The 22,579-nt window shown below is 71.5% G+C and overlaps 8 protein-coding genes across 8 annotated transcripts; 5 read left to right on the top strand and 3 right to left on the bottom strand.

Moving 5' to 3' along the window:
• Window positions 1-704: 704 nt before the first annotated feature.
• AURANDRAFT_62966 (hypothetical protein) lies at window positions 705-5,013 on the bottom strand (the record flags this gene model as incomplete). The annotated part of the gene is made up of 2 exons (XM_009037218.1): window positions 705-1,542; window positions 2,948-5,013. 2 exons carry the CDS (start codon window positions 5,011-5,013, stop codon window positions 705-707), a joined length of 2,904 nt encoding a protein of 967 aa, XP_009035466.1.
• Window positions 5,014-5,421: 408 nt separating this feature from the next.
• AURANDRAFT_10784 (hypothetical protein) lies at window positions 5,422-6,852 on the top strand (the record flags this gene model as incomplete). The annotated part of the gene is made up of 1 exon (XM_009037671.1): window positions 5,422-6,852. A coding segment is annotated over one exon (1,431 nt), but the record flags the coding sequence as incomplete, so codon positions are not given.
• Window positions 6,853-8,001: 1,149 nt separating this feature from the next.
• On the top strand, window positions 8,002-8,528 carry AURANDRAFT_24714 (hypothetical protein; the record flags this gene model as incomplete). The annotated part of the gene is made up of 2 exons (XM_009037672.1): window positions 8,002-8,297; window positions 8,348-8,528. Coding segments are annotated over 2 exons (477 nt in total), but the record flags the coding sequence as incomplete, so codon positions are not given.
• A 430-nt stretch (window positions 8,529-8,958) lies between these two features.
• Window positions 8,959-9,120, bottom strand: AURANDRAFT_17904 (hypothetical protein; the record flags this gene model as incomplete). The annotated part of the gene is made up of 1 exon (XM_009037217.1): window positions 8,959-9,120. A coding segment is annotated over one exon (162 nt), but the record flags the coding sequence as incomplete, so codon positions are not given.
• Window positions 9,121-9,932: 812 nt separating this feature from the next.
• On the bottom strand, window positions 9,933-10,949 carry AURANDRAFT_62964 (hypothetical protein; the record flags this gene model as incomplete). Its single annotated transcript, XM_009037216.1, has 1 exon — window positions 9,933-10,949. One exon carries the CDS (start codon window positions 10,947-10,949, stop codon window positions 9,933-9,935), a length of 1,017 nt encoding a protein of 338 aa, XP_009035464.1.
• A 502-nt stretch (window positions 10,950-11,451) lies between these two features.
• On the top strand, window positions 11,452-13,004 carry AURANDRAFT_71276 (hypothetical protein; the record flags this gene model as incomplete). Its single annotated transcript, XM_009037673.1, has 2 exons — window positions 11,452-11,846; window positions 12,098-13,004. Coding segments are annotated over 2 exons (1,192 nt in total), but the record flags the coding sequence as incomplete, so codon positions are not given.
• Window positions 13,005-13,135: 131 nt separating this feature from the next.
• On the top strand, window positions 13,136-14,314 carry AURANDRAFT_62962 (hypothetical protein; the record flags this gene model as incomplete). The annotated part of the gene is made up of 1 exon (XM_009037674.1): window positions 13,136-14,314. The coding sequence occupies one exon, from the start codon at window positions 13,136-13,138 to the stop codon at window positions 14,312-14,314; it is 1,179 nt and encodes a 392-aa protein (XP_009035922.1).
• Window positions 14,315-14,661: 347 nt separating this feature from the next.
• On the top strand, window positions 14,662-15,051 carry AURANDRAFT_24431 (hypothetical protein; the record flags this gene model as incomplete). The annotated part of the gene is made up of 1 exon (XM_009037675.1): window positions 14,662-15,051. A coding segment is annotated over one exon (390 nt), but the record flags the coding sequence as incomplete, so codon positions are not given.
• Between the last annotated feature and the right edge of the window lie 7,528 nt (window positions 15,052-22,579).

Raw genomic sequence — 22,579 nt, 5'->3', positions numbered from 1 at the left:
AACGCTCTCCGTGGCGGCCGCTTATGCCCGGGCCCCCGCGTGTTTGAGGGCTGCCATCCACGGTCCCATTGCCAAGTGAGAGGTGGGCAGCCTCGCAACGAACGATGGCCATGCCCTATATTCCCGACCCGCCGCCGCCGTCGCGCTTCCAGGCGCCGCCCGTGGACGACGTGCCGAGCTGGGCCCGGAAGCCCGAGGCGCCCGCGAAGCCCGAGACTTTTACCATCACCTTCCAGAACGGGTCCCTATTTCAGAGCGTGCTCTACATCGCGGACTGGCGCGCGTCCTGGAACTTTTTCCGCGGCGGCCAGACCGTCGAGCGGCCGGACACGGGCACGCCGCTGCGAGTCGCGCTCGGCGCGTCGCTCGGCGCCTACGCGCGCGACGACAGCCGCGTCTACTTGGTAGCTCTGGAGCTCGAGGTGCCCGGCGCCTACGAGATCACGCTCTCGGGCACGAGCCTGCACGTCGTTCTCTCGGGCGTCAGCGGACCCGGCTGCGTCACGAGGCACCTCTTCGAAGAAGAGTCGGCCTTCGACGTCTACATGCGCGGCGGACCGCCGCCGCCATGCACGTATTCGGCGCGCGTGTACCGGCGGCCGCGCGGGGTCGCCGCGGCGGCGGACGAGGCGGAGCTCGCGGCGCGCGTCGCGGAGACGGGCCCGGCGGGGCTGAGCACGGTCTAAAGCGCCCTAGTCGACTCCCTAGTCCTTAAAGTCGGAGCAGCCCCGCGCGTCCAGCTGGAAGGAGAAGTGGCGCGTCGGCCGCCGCGCGTCCGCATCGAAGTCGCCGTACTTGGCGGCCACGCGGCAGGGGCCGTGCGTCGTCCGCGACTCGCGCGACAGGCAGACGCGCCGCCTCACGAGCGCGGTCCACGCGCGCGGCAGGTACTCCGGGTGGTAGTCGCCGCGGGGGTCGCCGGCCTTGGCCTCGTAGTAGGCCGGCTTCGCCGCCACGAGCGTCGCCCGCCTCCGCGCGAGGAGCCGCGCGATCGCGCGGACGGCCGCGTGCGTGAGCGACGGCGCCGCGAGCTTCCGGTCCGCGGGCCGGTCCTCCGTGAAGAGGAAGGCGCCGATGGAGTCGACCAATAGGAGCGGCGCCTCCTCGGACTCGGCGCGCTGCTCGACGAGCTCGAGCTGGCAGAGGAAGTCCAGGGTCGTGCCGCACGGCGCGATCAAGATTCTCCCCAGCGCCGCGTCCGCCGCGGCCGCCGCGGGCTCCGCGTCGTCGGCGGCGGGGAACGCGGCGGCCACCGCGGCGACGACGGCCCGCAGCCGCGGCAGCTGGAACTTGTGCTCCGTGTCGAAGAGGACGACGCGCCGCGCGCCGCCGCCGCGGCTCGCCGGAAGCGCCCACGTCGCCGCGCAGCGGTACAGCAGCTCGGACTTGCCCGTCTGCGGCTCGCCGTAGAGCTCGACGATCTCGCCGCCGCGGCAGGGCGCCGCGTCGAGGGCCGGGATGCCCAGGAGCCGCGGCGCGGCGAAGGCGCGCGCGAGATAGGCGCGCGCCGTCTCGTCGGGCTCGAGCGTCAGGAGGGTGGCGCTCATGCGTCGATGACCTCCTCGGAGATGTCGCCGAGCAAGACGTAGAAGATGGCGACGACGACGGCGAACACAAATGGCCCTCGGAGCTCGTCGGGCTCGATCCGCAAGGCCTCCGGCAATAGTGGCATAATCGAGCGGCGCATTCAGCGAAGGCAATGGTGCCGAGGAGATGCCGAGGCAGCCCAAACCTCGATTCTCGGCCCCGGGGGGGAGAAGCGCGGCAGCCATCCTGCGCGCCCGCGGAGAACCAGCCGCGCCGAAAGCGCCATGAGCGGCCTCGTCGACATGGTGGACGCGTCGACGGTGCAGGACCTGGAGAAGATGGGCTTCAGCGCGGACCAGGTGAAGATCGCCATGGTGCGCTGCGGGAACGACGTCAACGCCGCCGTCGACATGCTCACGTCGGGCAAGGTCCCCGCCGCGGGCGACCCCTTCGACCTGCTGGCGACGGCGGAGAAGCCCTACGGCGACGGGTCGTCGAAGCCCTTCTCGCCGGCGCCGCCGGACCCGAACAAGGGCGGCTTCGGCATCCCCGACGGCGCGGACGCGTCCGTCGTCGACGGGCGCCTCGCGCGCTTCAAGGAGATGGGCTTCGCCGTCGCCGACGCGGAGCGGGCCCTCGCCGCCTGCGGCAACGACGTCGACGCGGCGCTGTCCATGCTCCTCGGCGGGGCGCCGGGCGCGTACGGCGACTCGCCGCACGCGGTCCTCGAGGAGGCCGCGGACCCGTACGGCGCCAAGGCGCCCAAGCCCTTCGCGCCGGCGCCCGTGGACAAGAACAAGGGCGGCTTCCGCGAGGACGCCGGAGCGCCGATCACCGCCGCGGACCTCGACGGGCGCCTCGCGCGCTTCGAGGCCATGGGCTTCGCCGTCGCCGACGCGGAGCGCGCGCTCGCGACGTGCGGCAACGACGTCGACGCGGCGCTCACGAAGCTCCTCGCGGCGCGGGCGGGGAGCGGCGCGAGCCCCCACGACGTCCTCGCGGAGACGCCGGACCCCTACGCGTCCGCCGACCGGCCGAAGAAGCGGCCCGAGCCCGTCCCGAACGACCCGGACAAGGGCGGCTGGCAGAGCTCGCTCCCCGGCGGCGCGCCGCCGGCGGCCGTCGTCGACGCGCGCCTCTCCCACTTCCTCGAGATGGGCTTCACCGTCGACGAGGCCGAGAAGGCGCTCGCCTTCTGCGGCAACGACGTCGACGCGGCGCTGTCCATGCTCCTCCAGGCGAAGCAGGACGCCATGACCGTGACGGCCTGAGCCCATCCCGCCGCGCCCCCCCCCTCGTCGGTTCCGAGAACTCCCCGTTAGCAACACGCGACGGCGATCGCGCGGGGCGGGGCGGTCTGTCTCGATCTCGAACGTCGCCGCGGGCGCCGCGCCGCGGGGGCTTCGAGAAGTCGGCCTACTTCTTGAAGGCGAGGGCCTTCGGCCGGCCGAACTCGTCCCAGGGCGCCTCCTTGCCCAGCGTGCCGAGCTCCGCGCGCATCTTCGCGAGCTTCTCGTTGAGCGCGGCGCCGCCGGCCATCGCGGGGACGCGGTGCGGCGCGTTGACCTTGGAGCCCAGGGGCGAGAGCGGCGCGAGGCCCGAGGGTTTTTTCTTGGGCTGCGCCGTGAGCAGGGCCTCGATCCTCGCGTCGCGCTGCTCCTTGGTCTCCTCGGGCGCGGCGGCCGGCGCGGCCTTGGCGTCGGGCTCCGGGTCGTCGTCGCCCTTGGCGGCTGGTCGCTCGTTCTCCGGGTCCGCGCTCGCGACGCCCTTGGCCTGGGCCGCGGACGACGGCGCGGGCGCCTTGGCGTCCGCGCCGCCGCGGCCGCCGAGGTCCACGCGCGTCGTCGCGCCGCCGTCCTCGCGGTGCATGGCCGCGCCCTCCTCGGCGACGTGCTCGCGCGAGAGCAGGGGGTGGACCTTGCCCTTGGTGCCCGCCTCGACGGCCGCGGGGCCCCGCGAGGGCTCGGAGTCGCTCGCCTTCGCGCCGCGCGCCTCGAGCTCCGCGGCCATCGCCGACGCGGTCTGCCAGATGGACACCTTGCGGAGCTGGGGCCAGGCCGGCGTGCCCTCGGCGTAGGACGCGATGAGGTAGCCCCGGCCCTTCGAGGACACGTCGGGGAACCGCGAGTCGAGGAGGGGCTGCTCGCCCGCGGAGTCGCCCAACGCGACGTAGAACGTGCCGAGGAAGTAGATGGCGATGAGGACGACGCCGTTGGGGTTGTAGCACTTGGACGCCAGGAGCTCCACGTTCTTGAAGACGCGCTCCAGGTCCTTGTCCAGCGCGAGCTGGAACTCGAAGAACGACTGCGTCGAGTCGCCCTCGAGCCACGACGCGACGGACCCGCCGACCTCGAACTGCGCGAGCTGCTGGAGGAGCTTGGCCAGCACGGCCTCGGCCGCGACGAGCTCGCGCTCGAGCACGGGCGCGACCTTGGAGAAGTAGGACATGGGCCGCGCGAAGGGCGAGTTCATGGGCATCGCGGAGACGTCGCACATGAAGTCGAGGCGCGACTGCTGCATGCGGAGCGCGGGGATGAGGTGGGGCAGGTCCGCGAGGTCGAGCATGGGCGTCAGCTGGACGGAGCCGCTGTAGCACCAGGACCCGAAGCGGAAGAGGACGTCGTGGTGCGCGTTGTTCCGCGCCGCCGCGCCGCGCTCCTCCGTGGCCTTCAGGACCGTGTACATCTGGATGTAGGAGTCCGTGGCGAGGTTCGTCGTCTTCGGCGACTGGGCCGGCGTCGGGCTCGACCGCGTCGGCGCGTTCTCCGCCGCGAGGCTGTGCCACAACGCGAGCTTGAGCCACGTCCGGTCGCCCGCGTAGTTGGCGACGTGGATGCCCTGGCCCGGCTGGGACACGTCGGGGAACTTGACGTCGAGCAGGGGCTGGTCGCCCTCGCCGTCCTGGACGACGACGTAGAAGGCCTTCTCGAAGTAGACCGTGATGAAGACGAGGCCCCGCGCGTACGTTTTGGACGCGGCGAGCGCGATGCCGTCCATGCAGGGCGGCGGCGCGCACTGGAGCTCGAAGTAGGTGTTCGCCGCGTCCGTCTCCATCCACGTGTAGATGTCCGTCCACTTGCGCAGCTCCTCGTGCACGCGCGCGGACGCGAGCTCCGCGGCGGCGAACTCGGACGCGTCGCCGACGAAGCCCATCGGCTCCTTGAAGGACGACTCCGAGGGGACGTTGGAGGCATTACAATAAAAATGCAGCCGGTTCTGCTGGCGCTGGAGCGTCGGGATGATGCGCGGCAGGTCGCTGAGCAGCACCTTGGCCTTGTCCAGCGTCACGTTCCCCGTGTAGCACCAGTTGCCGCAGCGGAAGAGCACGCGGCGCTCCTGGTAGTCGTCGTCGTCGTCGTCGTCGTCGGACCCGCCCTTGGCCTCGGACCCGCCCTTGTCCACGGTCCGGATGAGGTAGGTCTGGTTGTAGGTCCCCTCCAAGACCGACGCGGAGGGCGCCGCCCCCGTCGCGGGCTGCCGGTCCATGGGTCGCGACACCGGCTTTCCGAGGCCCCGATCCACGGGGCCGGTAGCGAGCGTCTCGGCGGCCGCCGGAAACGCGGGAAGCGCCGCCCACACGCGCCGGGCGGACCACCCGGGCTGCCCAACCGCAGCAGGCCGGGCGAGTTCGAACTCAGCTTAGCTGCCACAGCCGCCAAAGTTATCACGGCAAAGTGCTGCTCGGGCGTTGCACGCGACGTTGCACCTTCGCAAACGCGAAGGCTGCCCATTGGGCAAGTGCATCTCGTCCCCCCGCGGCGCATCATGCGGCTCGTCGTCGCCGCCAGCCTGCTCGTCGCCGTCGCCGCCCGGACCGTGGTGCCGCCCGGCGCGCCGGCGAGGACGGACCATGCCGTGAACCACGTCTTGAAGCACTTGAAAGACGCGGAGGCCGCCAATTCGACGACGCACTTCTACCACGACGCCCTGCTCGACCACTTCGAGAGCGACGTCGCATCGCCGACGCGGAAATGGAGCCAGCGGTACTACGTCGACGAGAGCTTCTGGGGCGGCGCGGGCTTTCCCGTGTTCCTCTACATCGGCGGCGAGGGTCCGCAGGGCCCCATGTCGCCGCGCATGTTCATCTACGCGCAGGCGAAGGAGCACCGGGCGCTCCTCGTGACCCTCGAGCACCGCTTCTACGGCGAGTCCTTGCCGACGGCGAACATGGACGACGCAAACCTCCGCTACCTCGCGTCGGCCCAGGCCCTCGCGGACCTCGCGCGGTTCCGCGTCTACGTGTCGTCGTACTCGCCCGACGCGCCGGACGCCGCGTCGACGCCGCCGCTCGAGCTCAAGGCGTCGCCGGGCATGGACTCGAAGTGGATCGCCTTCGGGGGCAGCTACCCCGGAGACCTCGCGGCGTGGTTCAAGGAGAAGTACCCGTTCCTGACAGCGGGCGTCGTCGCGTCGTCCGCGCCCGTCTTCGCCGAGTACGACTTCGCGCAGTACTCCGAGGTCGTCGGCGACGCGCTCGCCTACCCGTTGATCGGCGGCTCGCCGTCCTGCGCCGACGCCGTCCGACGGGGCGTCGAGGACCTGGTCGCCGCGCTCGAGGCCGGCGCGGCGCCGCCGAAGGCGCTCGAGCCGTGCGGATCCATCGCGAGCGGCGTCGACCGCGCGCAGTACTACTCGTCGATCTTCGGCAACTTCCAGGGCGTCGTCCAGTACAACCTCGAGGCGGGCCCGCCCTACGTGTCCGACGTCTGCGACGCCGTCGACGGCGCGCCCTCGCCGATCGAGGCGCTCGCCGCGGCGACGAGCCTCTTCTCCTCGAACGGGACTGCGTGTCTGTCGTCGGACTTTGAGAAGGATTACGTCTCCGTGCTGCGGAACGCGACCTTCGACGGCGTATCCGCGGACCGGCAGTGGATCTGGCAGAGCTGCAACGAGTTCGGCTTCTTCCAGACGATCTCGCCGAAGTCGCCCTTCGCGGCCTTCGGCGCCTACCTCAACGTGTCGACGGCGGGACGGGCCGTGTGCTCGGGAGGCTTTGGCGTCGACGAGTACGACGGGCCGCGCGCGGACGCGGCGGGCCTCGTCGCCAACGCGTTCTACGGAGGCCGCACGCTCCAGGGCATCAACATAACGGCGGTGAACGGCAACATGGACCCCTGGCACTCCCTGGGCATCGTCAACGACACGGACGCCTACCACGCGCCGAGCCAGCGCACGTCCGCCGGCGTCCACGTCGTCGAGCTCGACGGCACGGCGCACTGCCGCGACATGTACGCGCCGGGCGCGTTCGCGCCCTTCGTCAACGACACGGCGTCCGTCGTCTGGGCCCACGCGACCATCGCCGCGGACATCGCGCGCTACCTCTCGTGATGAGCTGGGAAACGAGCCAATCGCGTGGCCGCCGCATAACTAGGTCCTACTTCTTCCGTCCGAGACCTATAGGCCGCATGTGCTCTTGGGCATGCGGCTTCATCTGGCTTCTCCACAAGGGGGGTGACACCGGCCTCAAACTCGGCCCAGCAGGCGCAGGAGCGTCGCCAAATCGGTGCACGGACTGATATGAGGGTCCTGAGCGCGTAAATGGACTTGTGGGGACGTCTGGCGACGCGGTCGGAGCGCTCGGAGGCGTCGAAAATCGACAAAATCGATATAATGCAAGCATTTCATTGGTCGGATTCGAATCCGCCGGCATCCAGCAGCCCCGGAGCGCCTCGAGGGGCAGCCCGGCTCGTCGCGCGTGGCCATGGAGCGCGACGCCTGGAGTCAGGGTGGCGGTGGTGGACACCTCGTACCCATGGGTGACTCCGGAGGTGCTCTGCTCGCGGGAATTGGCTGTGTCGACGAACGCTTGGGCGCCGGAGCGGCGATTCCCAGTGGCGGCACAGCTTCGAGCGCCTCTGTGGCAGCCCCAGGGTGGCACCACGCGCAGCCGAGCGGCGAGTACCACGCTCTAGTATGTCGGCGAACACAGCGCCGCGCCATGGACCGCGCCGTGACCGGAGCCATTCGCGCGGCGGCCTCGAACGACTTGCATGGCGCACAGCGTCATCGAGTGTACCTGGTTGGCCAAGGGGCTGCTCACGTTAGTGTTGGGGCCTCCAGGCAGGTCGAACGGACCCATGGACCAGATCGGACGCAAGAACGCGACCGCCAAGGTCGAGATGCGCATCACAGATCGATTCGAGCACACCGCGGCCACTGCGCGCGCGCGCGGTCGCCATCGCTGCCCGGACTTCCACCAAGACCTAGGTCCCCGGCCCTTTTCCCACGCGCGAGGGGTCGGGTAAGGAGCGCCCTCGTCAATTTGGCGGGGTTCAGGCCACCATGCTCGCGCGCTTGGACGGCGTCGCGGTCTGGTGTCGCCCCCCGTCTCCACAAGTTTCTCCACGCTAAAATTTAATACGAAATCATAATAATAACTAGGTCCTATTCGAATCGATTCGAAAGCGCGCCGCTCTCCCATCGCGTGGGCAGCCACAGTTCTCGTCGCGCGCGACCGCCCGCTCCGTCACCATGATGCGCCGTAGCCCCGGAAAGCGGCCCGCGAAGACGTACGAGCGCCCGGGCCTCAGCGAAGACGAGATCGAGGAGATCCGCGAGGCGTTCAACCTCTTCGACACGGACGGCTCCGGCACCATCGACCCCAAGGAGCTCAAGGCGGCCATGCAGTCCCTCGGCTTCGAGGCCAAGAACCAGACCATCTACCAGATGATCGGCGACATCGACAAGGACAACTCGGGCACCATCGACTTCGAGGAGTTCCTCGACATGATGACGGCGAAGATGTCCGACAAGGACACGCGCGCCGCCGCGTCTCTTTTCCCCCCGCGCGCCCCGCCCGCGCCCCACGCGACGCCCGCAGGCGCGAGGACATCCAGAAGGTGTTCAACCTCTTCGACGACGACCAGACGGGCCACATCACGCTCCGCAACCTCAAGCGCGTGGCGAAGGAGCTCGGCGAGACCATGTCGGACGCGGAGCTCATGGAGATGATCGAGCGCGCGGACACCGACAACGACGGCGAGATCTCCCCCGACGAGTTCTGCGCGGACCCGCGTTCCGACGTCTTGTTTCGAAGGAAACCCCCGATGCCCCCTCGCAGACGCGATCATGACGAAGAAGACCTTCACGTAGAAACTCCACCCCGCCGAGGGACCGCGCGGGCGACCAGAGGTGGCGGCGCGCGGCCTTTCTACGAAGTAAAAATCAAAGCCCGTACGAGCCGAAGAAGTCGGGCGTGGCCGCGGGCGGCGGCGGCGGCTCGTCGTCGTCGAAGGAGAGGAGGTCCGGAGCCGGCTCCGGCGCGCGCGGCGCCCATTTCTTCCGGTCGTACTTGTCGACGAGAAACGCGCGCAGGACCGCGTCGGAGGGGTCCGGTGGGACCTCGATGGCGTCGCCGCCGAGCGCGCGGTTCGCCGCGGCGTTGCCTCGCGCCATGCTCGCGAGCTCGTCGTCGCCCCAGAGGTACGTGCCAGTGCAGCCCTTCGGTTTCGACACGTGCGTGCCGAGCGAGCGATGGACCGACGCGCAGCGCAGGCAGACGAACGTGCCGTGGTTGACGATGGCCCACACGGTGCCCCTGGCTCCGCAGTCGGCGCACGTCGCGTTCTCGGGCCGACGGCGCAGCTTCTGGAGCGTCGCGTGGGCCTGTTTGTCCTTCTTTTGGATAGTGGCGAGGGGATAGGTCGCGCCGAGCTTGGACGTCCACGTCGCCATTGGCATGCATGCAATGTGTTTGGGATGATGGATTACTCATCATCGTCGCACTCTGAGAAGCTGCCCCAGCCTAGCCTAGTTATGTTCAACTCGCTGATCGTGCGATAAAAGTCAACAAGCGAAAAACTCACTCCTCAACTCGTCCTGCTGGCATTCGAGGATTGAGGCTCTTCTAAAATCCGCAGATCCTGCTGTCTGTTGGCGCGTGTGCACTTGTGCACGCGCGATGCACAAGGCGGCGCAGCAACGAAAGGCGTCTCGGCCCGTGCCGGTCTTGCGCAAACTCCACAGGCCATTGCGGAGATCCCCGACGGTGCGCTCGCAGCTGTCGCAGCTTGCAGGGCAGCCCAGTTTTAAATCGGATCGGCCAGCGGTGCGACCGCGACCCGCGGCGCGGCCGCCGGCACCGTCGGCCATCGCGCCGCCGTCGGCCGCCGCGCCGCCGCCGGACCCGGCGCCGGACGCCGAGCGCGCGGCGGCGTGCGCGCCGTCGCCGCGGTCGATCCTCGAGCTCGCCGCGGCGGAGCCGATCCGCGCCGCGGCGCGCTTCCGCGCGCGCCTGGACTGCGACGAGCGGCGACGGCGATCGCCGTCGCCGACGGAGAGCCTCGTCGAGCTCATGCGCCGCGTGAACTCGAACGACAGCATGGACTTCCGGCTCTGCGTCGCCCGGGCGCCGGCGGCGCTCGAGACCGAGTGAGCCCGGCCTAGTCGCCGCAATTAGCACCTCCCTAGATGTCGACGAGCTCGAGCGTGTTGTCGTTGAGGTCGTCGTCCATGAGGTCGTCGTCCTCGAGGCCGTTGCCGTCGATGTCCGCGTCGTAGGACGCGGCGCCGACTCGCCGGTAGCGGGGCTGCCGCCGCCGCCGGCCCTCGTCGCTCGGCTTGAGCCGCTCGCGGAAGCGCGCGTAGGCCAACGACGCCGCGAGGACGACGCCGAGCCCCGCGATGGACTGGGGCGTCAGCTCGTCCCCAAAGGTGAAGGCCGCGAGGGCCATCTGCGACACGTCCTTGAGCGCGCCGAAGACGGACAGGGACAGGCTCGACGTGCTGTGGAGCAGCCGCACCTCGGCGAGAAGCATCGCGTACGCGACGCCGCCGGCCGCCGCGGCCGCGACGAACGCCTGGCCCAACGCCTCCGGCGCGACGAGGGACGCCCAGTGCCAGAGGTGCCGCGCCTCGAGCCCCAGCGCGATGGGCAGCAGCGTCGCGACGCCCGCGGGGCTCACGTGATAAACCACGACCACGGGATCCTCGGCGCACGCCTCGTCCTGGTCGAAGAGCGCCTGCGTGAGGCACCACCGCAGGCCCCCGAGGCACGACGCCACCGTGACGAGGGCGAAGCCGGGCATGGAGAAGCCCGCGGAGCCCTTGCGCTCGCCCTCCGTCGCGAGCACGAGCCCGAGGATGATCAACGACACCAGGACCAACGTCCGGAGCCGGCAGGGCTCGAGCCGCAGCGCGACGGCCCAGACCAGGGTCCAGGCCAGCGTCGACGACTTGGCGACCGTGTAGAAGCTCACGGTGATGAAGATGAGCGCGAGGTTCGAGCACGCGATATCGAGCGCCGTCGAAGCGCCGACGGGGACGGCGAAGCGCCACCGCGCGCGCGCCGTGAGCGGCTCGGGCACGACGATGGCCGTCGCCTCGGCGTGGGACGCCTCGTCGCTCGCCAGGCGCCGCTCGAGGCGCCGGCTCCGCCACTTGACCGTCGCCGTCGACAGCAGCACCTTCATCGACAGGTGCATCGTCGTCGTCGTCACCGCGAAGGGGAAGCCCGGCGCGACGGTCTGGCCGTGTCGCACGGGCGGCCGCCAGTAGCCCAAAAAGTACTTGTTCACCAGCGTGAACGTCACGCTCATGCCCCACCACGCCAGCGTCCACGTCGCGACCTCGAGCGCGGCCTCGAGCCGCGGCCGCCACGGCGTCGCGGGCGCGGAGCTCGCCACGGACCGCACGGTCGCCCAGGGCATGTACTCGCCCTTCTTCGCCTGCTCCGCCTCGAGGCTATCCTGCCGCTCCGTCGCGCGCCGCACGAGGCGCGCCCCGAGCCAGCAGGCGCCGGCGAGGACGAAGAGGGCGCTGCTGTAGGCCAGGAGGACCCAGAGGTGCATCTCCTCGAGGATGGGCGTGCGCGCGCCCATCGTTGCCGTGGTGTGCGGTGCGCGCGGGCGCCGCTGGGGGTCGGCGGGCCCCGCCCAGCGTCAGCGCTCGCGGCGACTGTGCGCAGGTGCGACAAATTTTACCACTCGATCAAAGGACGCCTCTCGTCTCGGCGCTTGGCAGCGTGCGCCGACGCTCCACGCCGCCCGTCGCACCGCACCGCCGCATCGATCATGGTCAAGTTCGTGCCCGTCGCGGACCCGGAGGCGCCGCGCTGGGAGCAGGACGAGGCCAAGTTGGCCAAGCACCGCCAGTTCGACTCCATGGTCATCTCGCGCGACGCCACGGAGCGGCGCGCGCTGGGCCGCGGCCGCGGTTCGACGACGGAGAAGCCGCAGACCAACCGGGGCTTCGAGCAGGGCTCCGTCGGCTGGGGCGTGCTCGGGTCCTTCGGCAGCGAGCAGCGCGACGGCGCGGCGCAGGCGGGCGCGCGCAAGGGCGAGGGCAACCTGAAGATGGTGCAGAACGACAAGGGGCTCTGGGTGCGCGCGGCCAAGGCAATTCCCGGAGCTCGTCGTCGAGCTCGAGCTCGAGCTCGAGCTCCTCGAGCGGCGGCTCGTCGCGCGGCCGCGGCCGGCGGCACGCCGGCCGGCGGCGCAGCCGGAGCCGGAGCCGGAGCCGCGACCGCCGCGGCGACCGCCGCGGCGACCGCCGCGACCGCCGCCGGAGCCCGTCGCCGCCGCGCGGCCGCGGCGGCCCGGCCGACGCGGGCGACTACCGCGGCAAGGGCCAGCCGACGCGCGAGCTCTCGCGCGAGGAGCGCGAGCGCGCGGCCCTGGACCGCAAGATGCGCGAGGCCGCGCGGCGGCCGGACCCGGCCGCGCGGCGCCGCTCGCCGGACCGGCGGCGGCGGCCGCCGCGCGACGACCGGCGGGCGCCGCCGCGGCGGGAGCCGCCGCGCGACGCGCCGCGGACCGCGCCGGCGCCGCGCGCCGACGACCGCCCCCCGCCGTCGAAGCGGCCGCGGTCGCCGCCGCCGCCCGCGCGGGAGCCGTCGCCCGCGACGGACGACGCGCCGGCCGACTTCGCGTTCACGTGCTGCCAGCTCGTGGACCGCGTGCTCGAGGTCTTCAACTCCGACGCGCCGCCGGCGGCGCGGCGCGGCGCCCTCGCGGGCTGCTTCGCCGACGCGGGCCTCGCCGTCGCGCCGCTCCGCGCGGGCAACCGGCCGTCGTCGGGCGCCGGGCCCTCGGCCGTCGACGCGATCGTCGCGGCGTCGAGCCGCCTCGGCCGCGCGACGCCCAAGGTCCGCGTCTTCATGGAGGCCGGCGACGAGGCCGAGACGCCGCCGGGCCCCGGCGACGCGAGCTTGTGCTTGGACGTCTACGCGAAAGGCGAAGCGCCGGGCCTCGCGGCCGTGCTCAAGGGCGCGCCGGCGACGACCCTCGTCCTCTGGCGCGCCCAGGGGAACAAGATCACCCACGCCTGGGTCGCGCCGGAGCGCGAGGGCTTCGAGAACGACTGGGCGGCCGTCTCCGAGGAGAGCGTCCTCGAGTCGCGCGCCATGGCCGCGACGAACGAGATCCTTGAGGCCGAGCTCCCGCCGGGCCGCGACTTCTGGGCCTTCCACTTCAACAACTACGAGACGGACATCGACCTCGTGTGCTAGAGGCGAAAGTAAAAGAGTTTGCTGAACATTCAACTTTGTTTCAGTGAGCTGCAACATCTGGCTCAAAAAACGACCCAGGCTGCCCGTGAACGCCAGTCCCGGCGCGAAGCCGCCGAGTCCGGGCAGGGCGTGGCCGCGGTGGCCGCGGGTCGTCGCCGCCGCATGGCCTCCCCGCAGAGTGCCGCGTCGGCGTCGCCGTCGAGCGCGCAGCGCCGGTCGTCGAATCCCGTGGCGCCCTTCCCGCTGGGCTCGTCGTCCGAGGACGAGCCGCCGGCCATGGTGATCCAGGACCCCGGCGACGAGTCCTACGAGATCACGCGGGCCATGCCGACGTACCGCCAGCAGAAGCGGGGCAGCCGCGTCCTCGACGCGCTGCTCGTCCAGGAGGACCAGACGCGGTGCCTCGAGCGGCGCCTCGCGGCCGCGCGGAGCGAGGGCGCGCGGCTCAAGGCCCACGCGGACCTCGACCCGGCGCCCCTGCCGGCGGCGGCGCGCGTCGAGGCGACGGCGCTGCCGCTCGAGCGGGCGCTCTTCGCCGACGGGGACGAGGACCGCGCGCGGACGCCGCCGGCCGGAGCGAGGCGCTGGTCGAGTTCGTCGAACTCCGAGGACGGCGCGCCGCCGTCGAGCTGCTGGAGCAAGGCCGGGAGCCGCAAGTGGCAGGAGCCCCTGCGGCCGTCGCCGCCGCGGCCCCGGTCCGTGGAGCCCGCGCCGTCGCGCGCGCCGACGTTCCGCGAGATGAACCTGCTCCTCGACGCCGCGGGGCACCGCGAGGACCGCGGGGGCTTGCTGCGGCCGCCGCTGCGGCCCCGGCCCAAGGGCGAGACGCGGGCGCGGTCGCGGAGCGCGCGGCCCCGCGACGACCTCGCGGACCGCCTCGACACGGCCGTCTCGGAGCTCGCGCGCGAGCGCCGCCGCGGCGCGGAGCGCGACGGCGAGCTCGCGGAGATCCGCGCGGAGCTCGAGGCGCTGCGCGTCGCGAAGCGCAACGCCGCGGCCGTCGCCGCCGAGGCCGTCGAGGCGCGCGGGGCGTCGCCGCGGTCCTACGTCGGCGGCCTCTGGGCCTGGGCGACGGGGCCGGCGGCCGCCGTCGCCGTGCCCAAGGACCCCGAGGCGACGGCCTTCCCGCCGCCGCGCCGCGCCGCGTCGCCGCCGGCGCCGTCGCCGGGCGCCCTCGCCTTCTGCTACGACGCGCAGCACGCACCGAAGCGGCCCGGGCTCGCGATGGTGTTCTGCACGGGCTGGGGCGAGGACGACGACGACGGCGACGACGGCGACGTCGACGACGAGGGCGTCCGCGTCGTCCACCTCGAGCCCCGGCCGGACGGCGCCGCGGCGTAACTAGTGTATGTTTTTACCCCCGGCCACACTCGGCCTCTCTGCCGCGCGGTTCGCCGCGTCGACGCGCTCGGCGTCGTCGTCCTCGACCGCGCGCCGCGGACCCGCTTCGCGCAGATCCGCCGGGGGGACCGGTCCACCCCCGACGACTAAGGCGCCTCGGGGAGCGGGGGGCGCGCGGCGAGGTAGAGCGACGGGCCGAGCACGGGGAGGAGCAGCGAGCTATTATGTTGCAGTCGTAATTGAAGACACAGATAATTTTACCCCTGGCCACCCTGGACGTCTCACCGCCAATCGGCGCAGCCCCGTCCGTGGAAGTCGACTTGCGCGGCGTCGCAGAGCGCGGCGCGATGAACGGCGAGGACACGCACATCGGGGAGGTGGACAACTACGCGGGCGCCGAGGACATCAACTCCGATGGGTCCGTGCTCAAGCTCACGCTCAAGATCGGCGACGAGTACGGCTGCCCGAACCTGCCGAAGACGGGCGACGAGGTCGCCATCCACTACACGTGCAAGCTCGCGCAGAACCACGAGGTCGTCGTGACGACCAAGGGCAAGCAGCGGAAGAAGATCCGCATCGGCGACCCCGGCGTCGTCACGGGCATGAGCGAGGCGCTGAAGACGATGCGGACGGACGAGGTGTCGCAGTTCGCCGTGCGGCCGTCCAAGGCCTACGGCGACCGGGGCGCGCCGCCGAAGATCCCGCCGAACGCGACGCTCATCTTCGAGATCGAGCTCAAGACCATCTGCCCCTGCAGCGACTGCTCCCAGGGCGGCGACGGGTCCGTCGTGAAGCTCGTGGACGAGCAGGTCAACGACGTCGAGATGCCGAGCCGCCGCAGCGACATCGCCTTCGAGCTCGTGAGCCTGCGCGTCATCAAGGTCGGGCCCAAGGACTACGAGCGCACGGTGCTGCGGAAGCTGCGGCGCAAGAACAACATCCACTGGCTCGCGAAGCACCGCGACGGCATGGACGGGCTGCCCAAGGGGCTCCGCTACGGGCTCGAGGGCATGCTCAAGCGCGAGGTGTCGCGCTTCGTCATCAAGGGCAAGGACTACCTCCAGGGCATCTCCTTGTTCGACGACCCCGTCGACGAGGCCGCGGAGGCGCTCGTCGAGGTCGAGGCGAGCACGGAGGAGCCCGTCGTCGAGGGCCCGCCGCCCGAGGTCATCTCGTCTTCCGGCGGCGAGGAGATCCCGTCCTTCGAGACGCCGCCCTTAGGCCAGGCGAACATCGAGTCCATCGAGGAGCAGAACGAGCTGCGGCTCCGGGGCGCGGACGCGTCGACGGTCGCGGACAGCGACGACTGCCCCGACTTGGAGGTCGACGGCGTCAAGGTCTTCGACGTCGAGGACTCCGGCGCGGACATCAGCGGCACGCCCGACGTGATCAGGGACGGCCCCCGCGTCTGGCAGAGCCCCGCGGACTACATCACCAAGGACATGCGGCCCCAGCTCCCGCCCGAGGACGGCGACGAGCCCGAGCTGGGCGTCGAGGACGTCACGGACGTCGAGATCCCGACGGACGAGCTCTTCGAGCTCGACCCGTCGCAGAACGCCATGGCGAAGCCGCCGCCGGAGGAGGAGGTGGAAGAAGCGGTCGACGACGCCTACGGCTGGGACGACCTGGAGCCGGGCTGCTCCGTCCACGTCGAGTGCAAGTGCCGCCTCATCGCGTTCAACGAGCACCGCGACTGCGAGATCTTCAACAAGCGCGGCCTCGTCTTCAAGCAGACGCAGCGCATGCCCGTGGGCATCGGCCAGGAGAAGCGCCCGCGGAACCTGCTGCGCGTCAAGGTCCGCGGGTCGCTCTGGGTCGACGGCCACCCGGAGCTCGTCGCCGTCGACTTCGCGCCGTGCACGCGCAACGCCGCGCGCGCGACCTGGGACAACCCGAAGCTCTGCGAGTACACGTTCCCGGACCAGGACTCCGTGACCCAGACCTTCCCCTTCGCGGCGTGGATCCTCGACGACGAGCTCGAGTTCGAGCTGCCGCTGTCGAAATTGGTCGTGCCGACGTGCGAGGGCCTCGAGATCGCGTTGAAGGACATGCTCTTCGGCGAGGTCGCCCTGATCAACTTCCCCAAGGAGTTCGGCTTCCCCCGGGGCGCGAAGAACATCCCCGAGCACGCCTGGGACCAGCCGTTGGAGGGCCGCATCGAACTCGCCGCGTACGAGGAGATGCGGCCGCCGGGCATGCTCCCGGAGCCCGAGCGCGTGGCCAAGACCAAGGAGAAGCGCGACCGCGCGAACTACTGGTTCAACAAGCTCGACTACGCGCGCGCGCTGCGCCACTACACGTCGGCCCTCGACTTTGCGCACTACGCGCGCCAGCACGAGTACGACGCGATGGGCTACTCGGACGCGCCGTCGGGCCTCACGTCCTTCAAGGACCTGGCATTGGACGAGGAGCTCCGCCAGTCGGCGCGGGCCATCGTCCTGAACCGCGCGGCCTGCTACCTCAAGCTGAAGCGCTGGAACGAGGCGCGCGCGGACTGCCAGACGATCATCGACGAGGACGTGGACAACCTCAAGGCGCAGTACCGCATGGGCGTCGCCCAGTTCGAGCTGGGGAGGTACGACGAGTGCCGCGACACCGTGGACCACTGCCTGAGCCTCGACGGGGACAACAAGCCCGTCCTCGCGCTCCGGAAGCGGCTCGACGTCTTCGAGGAGCGCGCGAAGAAGAAGGGGCGCAAGATGTTCGGCAAGAAGGGCTGGGACCTCTTCACGCCGGGGCCGGGCGAGGCGCCGAACCCGGCGCCGCGCCGCGCGCCGCGGCCGCGCCTCGAGGAGGACGAGATCCCCCCGCCGTCGCGGTCCCAGTCGCGGCTCCTCGGCCTCGACGCGGAGCGCGACGGCTCCCGGCTCCAGCTCAACCACAAGTCCGTCACGAAGAAGTACAACCCGTGAGCGTCCGCCGATGATAAAGGCCGGCGTATGCTTGTTGGTTTATTTTTGGCGGGGGTTATGGTGTAGGCACAGTGTAGCGGCTCCAGGTTGAAGTGCTCCTTGAACTGGTTGCCGCGAGAGCCTCTTGATCCCAGCCGAGTCGAAGAGGTGCGTCGCGCCGCGCAGCACCGCCGAGCTCACACGAAGCGGAACTGCTGTGCGAAGGGCGAGCGCTTTGAGCAGCGCACGCGATGGCGGAGATGGCGTCGAGCAAGAAGCGCACGCACGGTGGCGAGGGCGTGCCGAACCCCTGCGGCGGCATCCCCGTGACCGATTTCCTCGCGGGCATGCCCAAGGCCGCGGCGGCGCCCGCCGCGAACCAGAAGCTGCGGCTGCTCGAGCCCGCGCCGCTGCCGGCGGCGCCGTCGCCGCCCGCGCGGTCGCACGGCGGCATCCCCGTCAAGGAGTTCCTCGCGCGGCACGCGCCCGAGGGCGCCGGCGTGCCCGCGGGCGCGCGCGTGCCGCGGGCGGTCGTGGCCGCGATCCTCGACACCCTCGCGGGCGACGACGGCGCCGTCGACGCCGCGGAGCTCATCTCGCGCGTCCGGAGCGCCGCGGCGCCGGACGGGGGAGCCGAGTACCGCATGGACGGCGACTACTGAGTAAGCGCTCGGTTTTTAGGGGGGCGACTTCTGAGTAGACGCGATGCCGAGTCGCGTCTTTTCGATGGTGATGGGGATGCCAGTGAAGGACGGCGGCGGCCGCACGCCGAGAAAGTCCCAGTACGCGCCGCCGGCGTACCAGCCGAGCAGGATGCACGGCAGCCACTCGCGGTGCGTCCAAGCCGCGGCGACGTTCGCGCCGGCGCCGAAGCCGATGGGCGGGTCGAGCGGGATGTTCGTGGCCTTTTGCAGGCCGCGCAGCATGAGCCCGGCGAGCGCGACGATGCGCGGCGTGTAGCCGATGCCCGTGAGCTGCGTGATCTTCTGCGCGCGCCGCCGCCGCGCGATGATCGACTTCGGCCCCTTGATCTCTTCCTGGGGCGTGCGCAGCGCCGTCCAGGTGTCGGTGTGCACGGCGACCGCGGGCGTGCGCGACGACAGGAGGAACACGGCGATGCGCAAGAGCCAGACGCGATGCTTTTTGATCCGTGCCAGGGGGCTCGGTCGCGGCGCGGACTTGAGCGCTTCGGGCGGTCGCAGCGATGCTGCGCAGGCGACGATGAGCAGGCGCACGATGCGACGCATGCTGCCAGGCGGCTGCGAGTCGAGGCAGCGGAGGCCGCCAGATGAGGCCACCAAACTCTAGAGCTTCGAGAGCAGCGCGGGCGCGAGGCGAGGCAGCGGCAAGCGCAGAGCTGCCAGAGAGCACCGAGCTCGGCCGAGCACACAAGGTCAAGCACGGGTGCTCGCAGCCGATGATGCTGTGTGAAACCGACGGTGCAGTTATTCAGCGCGATCTCCGACACGATGGGCGCCGCCGCCTCCACCGCCGCGCAGCCTCCGCCGCCGAGCCGCGAGGACATCCTCGAGTCCTGGCTGCGCGTGCCGCTGGCGCGGCGGTCCCAGGCCGTCGTCGCCGTGGAGACCATCGTCGACGAGGCGCTCGAGGCGACGCAGACCTACGACGTCGTCGTCACGCTCTTCGGCGCGTCGTCGCTGCCGGGCACGGACGGGAGCCGCGGGACGTCGGATCCCTACGTCGTGCTGAAGGTCGGGGACGCGACGCAGACGAGCGACTACATCAAGAACGACGAGAACCCCAACTTCTCCGAGGCCGAGTACGTCTTCGAGGACGCGGCCGCGTCGACGCTCGAGGTCAGCGTCTTCGACAAGGACTGGAAGACGAGCGACGACGTCCTCGGCGCCGTCGCCGTGCCGCTCGTCGGCCGCGGCGCGCGGCACACGCCGCTGACGCTGGACCTGTCGACGGTGCGGTCGCTCGATCCCGGCAACGTGACGCTGAGCTGGCACCGCACGGCGAGAGCGCAGCCCGAGGGCCCGGACGCGCCGCCCATCGACGCGCCCGCGGGCGCCCACGAGGCCTGGCTCGCGGCGCACCTCGCGCTGCTCCCGCCCGCGGCCGCGGCCCGGGCCCGGGCGGACGTCGCCGAGGCCGTCGAGGCGCTCGCCGCTCCCAAAAAGGCCGCGCCCGAGGCCGCGGGCCGGACGGCGACGGTCGTCGTCACGATCCTGCGCGCCACGAACCTCTTCAACGACGTCCGCGAGCGGTCGAAGAGCGACCCCTACGCCGTCGTCACGCTCGGCGTCGGGCCCGGCGCGTTCGCCGACGGCCGGGGCGAGACCGAGAGCGTGTCGAACACGCTCGACCCCGTCTTCGACGCGCCGCCCTTCACATTCGCGCTCGACGCCGAGAAGCTCGGCGGCGCCTTCCTCCGGGTCGCGTTCTTCGACAAGGACACGAACTCGGCCGACGAGGGCCTCGGGTCGACGGACGTGTTCCTCGCCGACGCGCCCCAGGGGCCCTACGTGTCCGGCGGCGGGCGCACCTTCGCCCTCGAGACGCTCGGCGACAACATGGGCAAGGCCCAGGGCTCCGTGACGTTGTCCTGGGTCGTCGAGGGCCTCGAGGCGCCCGCGGCGCCCGCACCGGCGCCCGCCGCGGGCGACGAGGCGGCCGCGCCGGCGCCGGCGCCCGCGGACGAGGACCCCGCCGCGGTCGCCGCCGCGGCGCTCGAGGCCGAGCGCGCGGCGGCGGAGGAGCTGCGCATCCGCGACCGCGAGGCCGCGGAGGCGAGGCGCCTCGCCGCGGTCGCCAAGGAGCGCGAGGCGGCCGAGGCGCGCGAGCGCGCGCGGAAGGAGGCGTCGGCGAAGGCCGCGGCCGAGGCGAAGCGCGAGGCGGAGCGCGCGGCGCTCGCGCGCGACGCCGAGGCGGCCGCGCGGCGCGAGGCCGCGGCCAGGGCCGAGCGCGAGGCCGCGGCCGCCGCCGAGGCCGAGGCCACGCGGCGCAAGGAGGCGGCCGAGGCGAAGCGGCTCGCGGCCGAGGCCGCGGCGGCCAAGGCGCCGTCGGAGGTCGTCGTCCGCCGCGAGCTGCGCGCGATGAAGCCCGCGGACCAGCGGCGCTTCGTCAACGCGATCAAGAAGATGATGGAGAACCCGGGCGGGCCCGGGTCGTCCGAGTACGCGCGCGTCGCGGGCTACCACGGCTGGCCCGGCGACGTGGCCACGGGCGACACGGGCCTCTGCGCGCACCGGCGCGAGTCGTTCCCCGGCTGGCACCGCGCGTACATGATGGAGGTCGAGGACTCGCTCCGGCGGGCGGACGTGGCTCTGGGGAACGACGGCCGCATCGGCTTCCCGTACTGGGACTCGTTCCACCGGCCGGAGCTCAACGGGGAGATCCTGCCGGCGATCATCCGCGACGCCTTCAGGGACATGCCCGAGGATCTCGTCGACGGCGCCGCGAGCGCCAAGGCGGGCCAGTTCGCGTCGCGCGGCTACTCGCGGGTCCGGAGCGAGGCGGAGGTCAAGGAGTTCATCACGCGCAAGTACGACCTGCCCCTCGTCTGCGACGCGGCGCTCTGGACGTCGCAGCACTTCAACGCCGCGTCCACGGGCGACGGCAAGTCCAACGACGACGTCGAGAGCCCGCACAACTACGTCCACAACGCCGTGGGCTACCCCATGACGACGACGTCCTTCGCGGCGTACCACCCCATCTTCTTCCTCCACCACTGCAACGTCGACCGGCTCTACGAGGCGTACCTCAAGTACCACCCGGACTCGCAGCAGGAGTTCGCCAGCTATTCGGCGTCGCGCGGCGACGGGGAATACGACCTGGCGCTGAAGCCCTTCGTGAACCCGCGGACGGGAAAGGTCTACGCGCACGCGGACTGCTTCGACGCGGCCGCGCTGGGCTTCGCCTACGACACGCTCCCGAAGCGGAGGCCCCAGCAGCTGCGGGAGCCGCCGGACTACGCGCTCTTCCGCGGCCTGGACCTGGGCCTCGCCGTCTTCCAGGACGCGGCGTACTTCCTGCACGTCTTCGTCGTCCCGACCGAGGAGGCCGCGGACTTCTCGCCGCCGCTCGTGCCCATCCCGCGCGACGACCACGCCTACTACGCCGGCTCCGGGTCCATCTTCGGCGGCAAGGGCGAGCGCTGCGCGCACTGCGCGTCCGGGAAGAAGGTCGACGTCACCGTCGACGTCACGCGCGCGCTCCGCCACGAGCTGAAACGGGGCCGCAAGGACGTCGTTTTGTTCACCCTCGTCGTCGACGCGAACACGGACGAGCTCGTCGTGCTCGACGCGGACACGACGGAGACGCTGGGCATCCCGCTGCCGGAGCTCGTGGGCCCCTGGTACGCGCCCGGCGACGTCGTGCCGGATCTCAACGAGGCGACGGACAAGGCGGCGCCGGGCGCCAAGGACATGACGCTGCAGCTCCAGAAGATGCTCAAGAACTTTGGGTACTACGAGGGCGAGGTCGACGCGGACTTTGGGGAGATGACGACGCAGGCCGTGAAGACGTTCCAGGACGTGAACACGCTCCTGCAGGACGGCGTCGTCGGCCCGAAGACGCTCGGCATCCTGAAGAAGGTGCGCAACGACGTCGCCAAGGACATCGGGGACCGCGACGAGGCGCGCGTGGCCGCGGGCCAGTGGCTCAAGTACACCGTGGGCCCCGCGCCGGGCTACCTCGACCGCCGCGCGATCCTGGCCGAGGTCGACGCGGCCTTTTGGCAGTGGGCCGCCGCGGGCGGCTTCCGGGCCGAGCGCGTCGACGACGCGGACGACGCGAAGATCGCCGTGACCTGGGCCGCGCCGGAGGCGTCGTCCTTCGACGGGCCGGGCGGGTCGCTCGCGCGCGCGGACGCGACGTCCGTCGTCTTCGACTTCCACGAGGACTGGCTGCTCCAGGGCATGAAGAACCGGCCGGGGGCCTTCTTCTTCCTCCCCGTCATGCTCCACGAGGTCGGCCACTGCCTCGGCCTCACGCACTCGGCCGAGTACCGCGACGTCATGTCGCCCTACTACGTCGCGAACCACGCCAACCTCACGGACAACGACGTCGCGCGGCTCCAGAAGAACCTCGTGCTCTAGCGCGGGTGGCATAAGGGCCGGCCGTTAGCATCGGGCGCCTCGTGGCGCGCGGCGGTCGTCGGAGCCGCGGCCGTCTCCGCCGTTCGTCGGCGGTCGTCGTCTCGTCGATTCGTTCGCGTCGTCGTTCCTCGCCTTGTTCGTCGGCTGCACGAAGCCAGGGAAGTGATGACAGGGGGATGGGGGGAGGGAAGGGGACGCACCGGCCCGTCGCGGCCCCGAGATCAGCGGTCGAGGTCGACGCGGAGGATCTTCCGCTCGAAGCGCATGCCGTCGGTCTCGCGCTGGGCGTAGTCGGCGTCCCGCGGCTCGAA

This window comes from Aureococcus anophagefferens (genome assembly GCF_000186865.1).
Source record: "Aureococcus anophagefferens unplaced genomic scaffold AURANscaffold_6, whole genome shotgun sequence".
NCBI lineage: Eukaryota > Pelagophyceae > Pelagomonadales > Pelagomonadaceae > Aureococcus > Aureococcus anophagefferens.
This window is presented reverse-complemented; position numbering and strand designations above follow the sequence as displayed.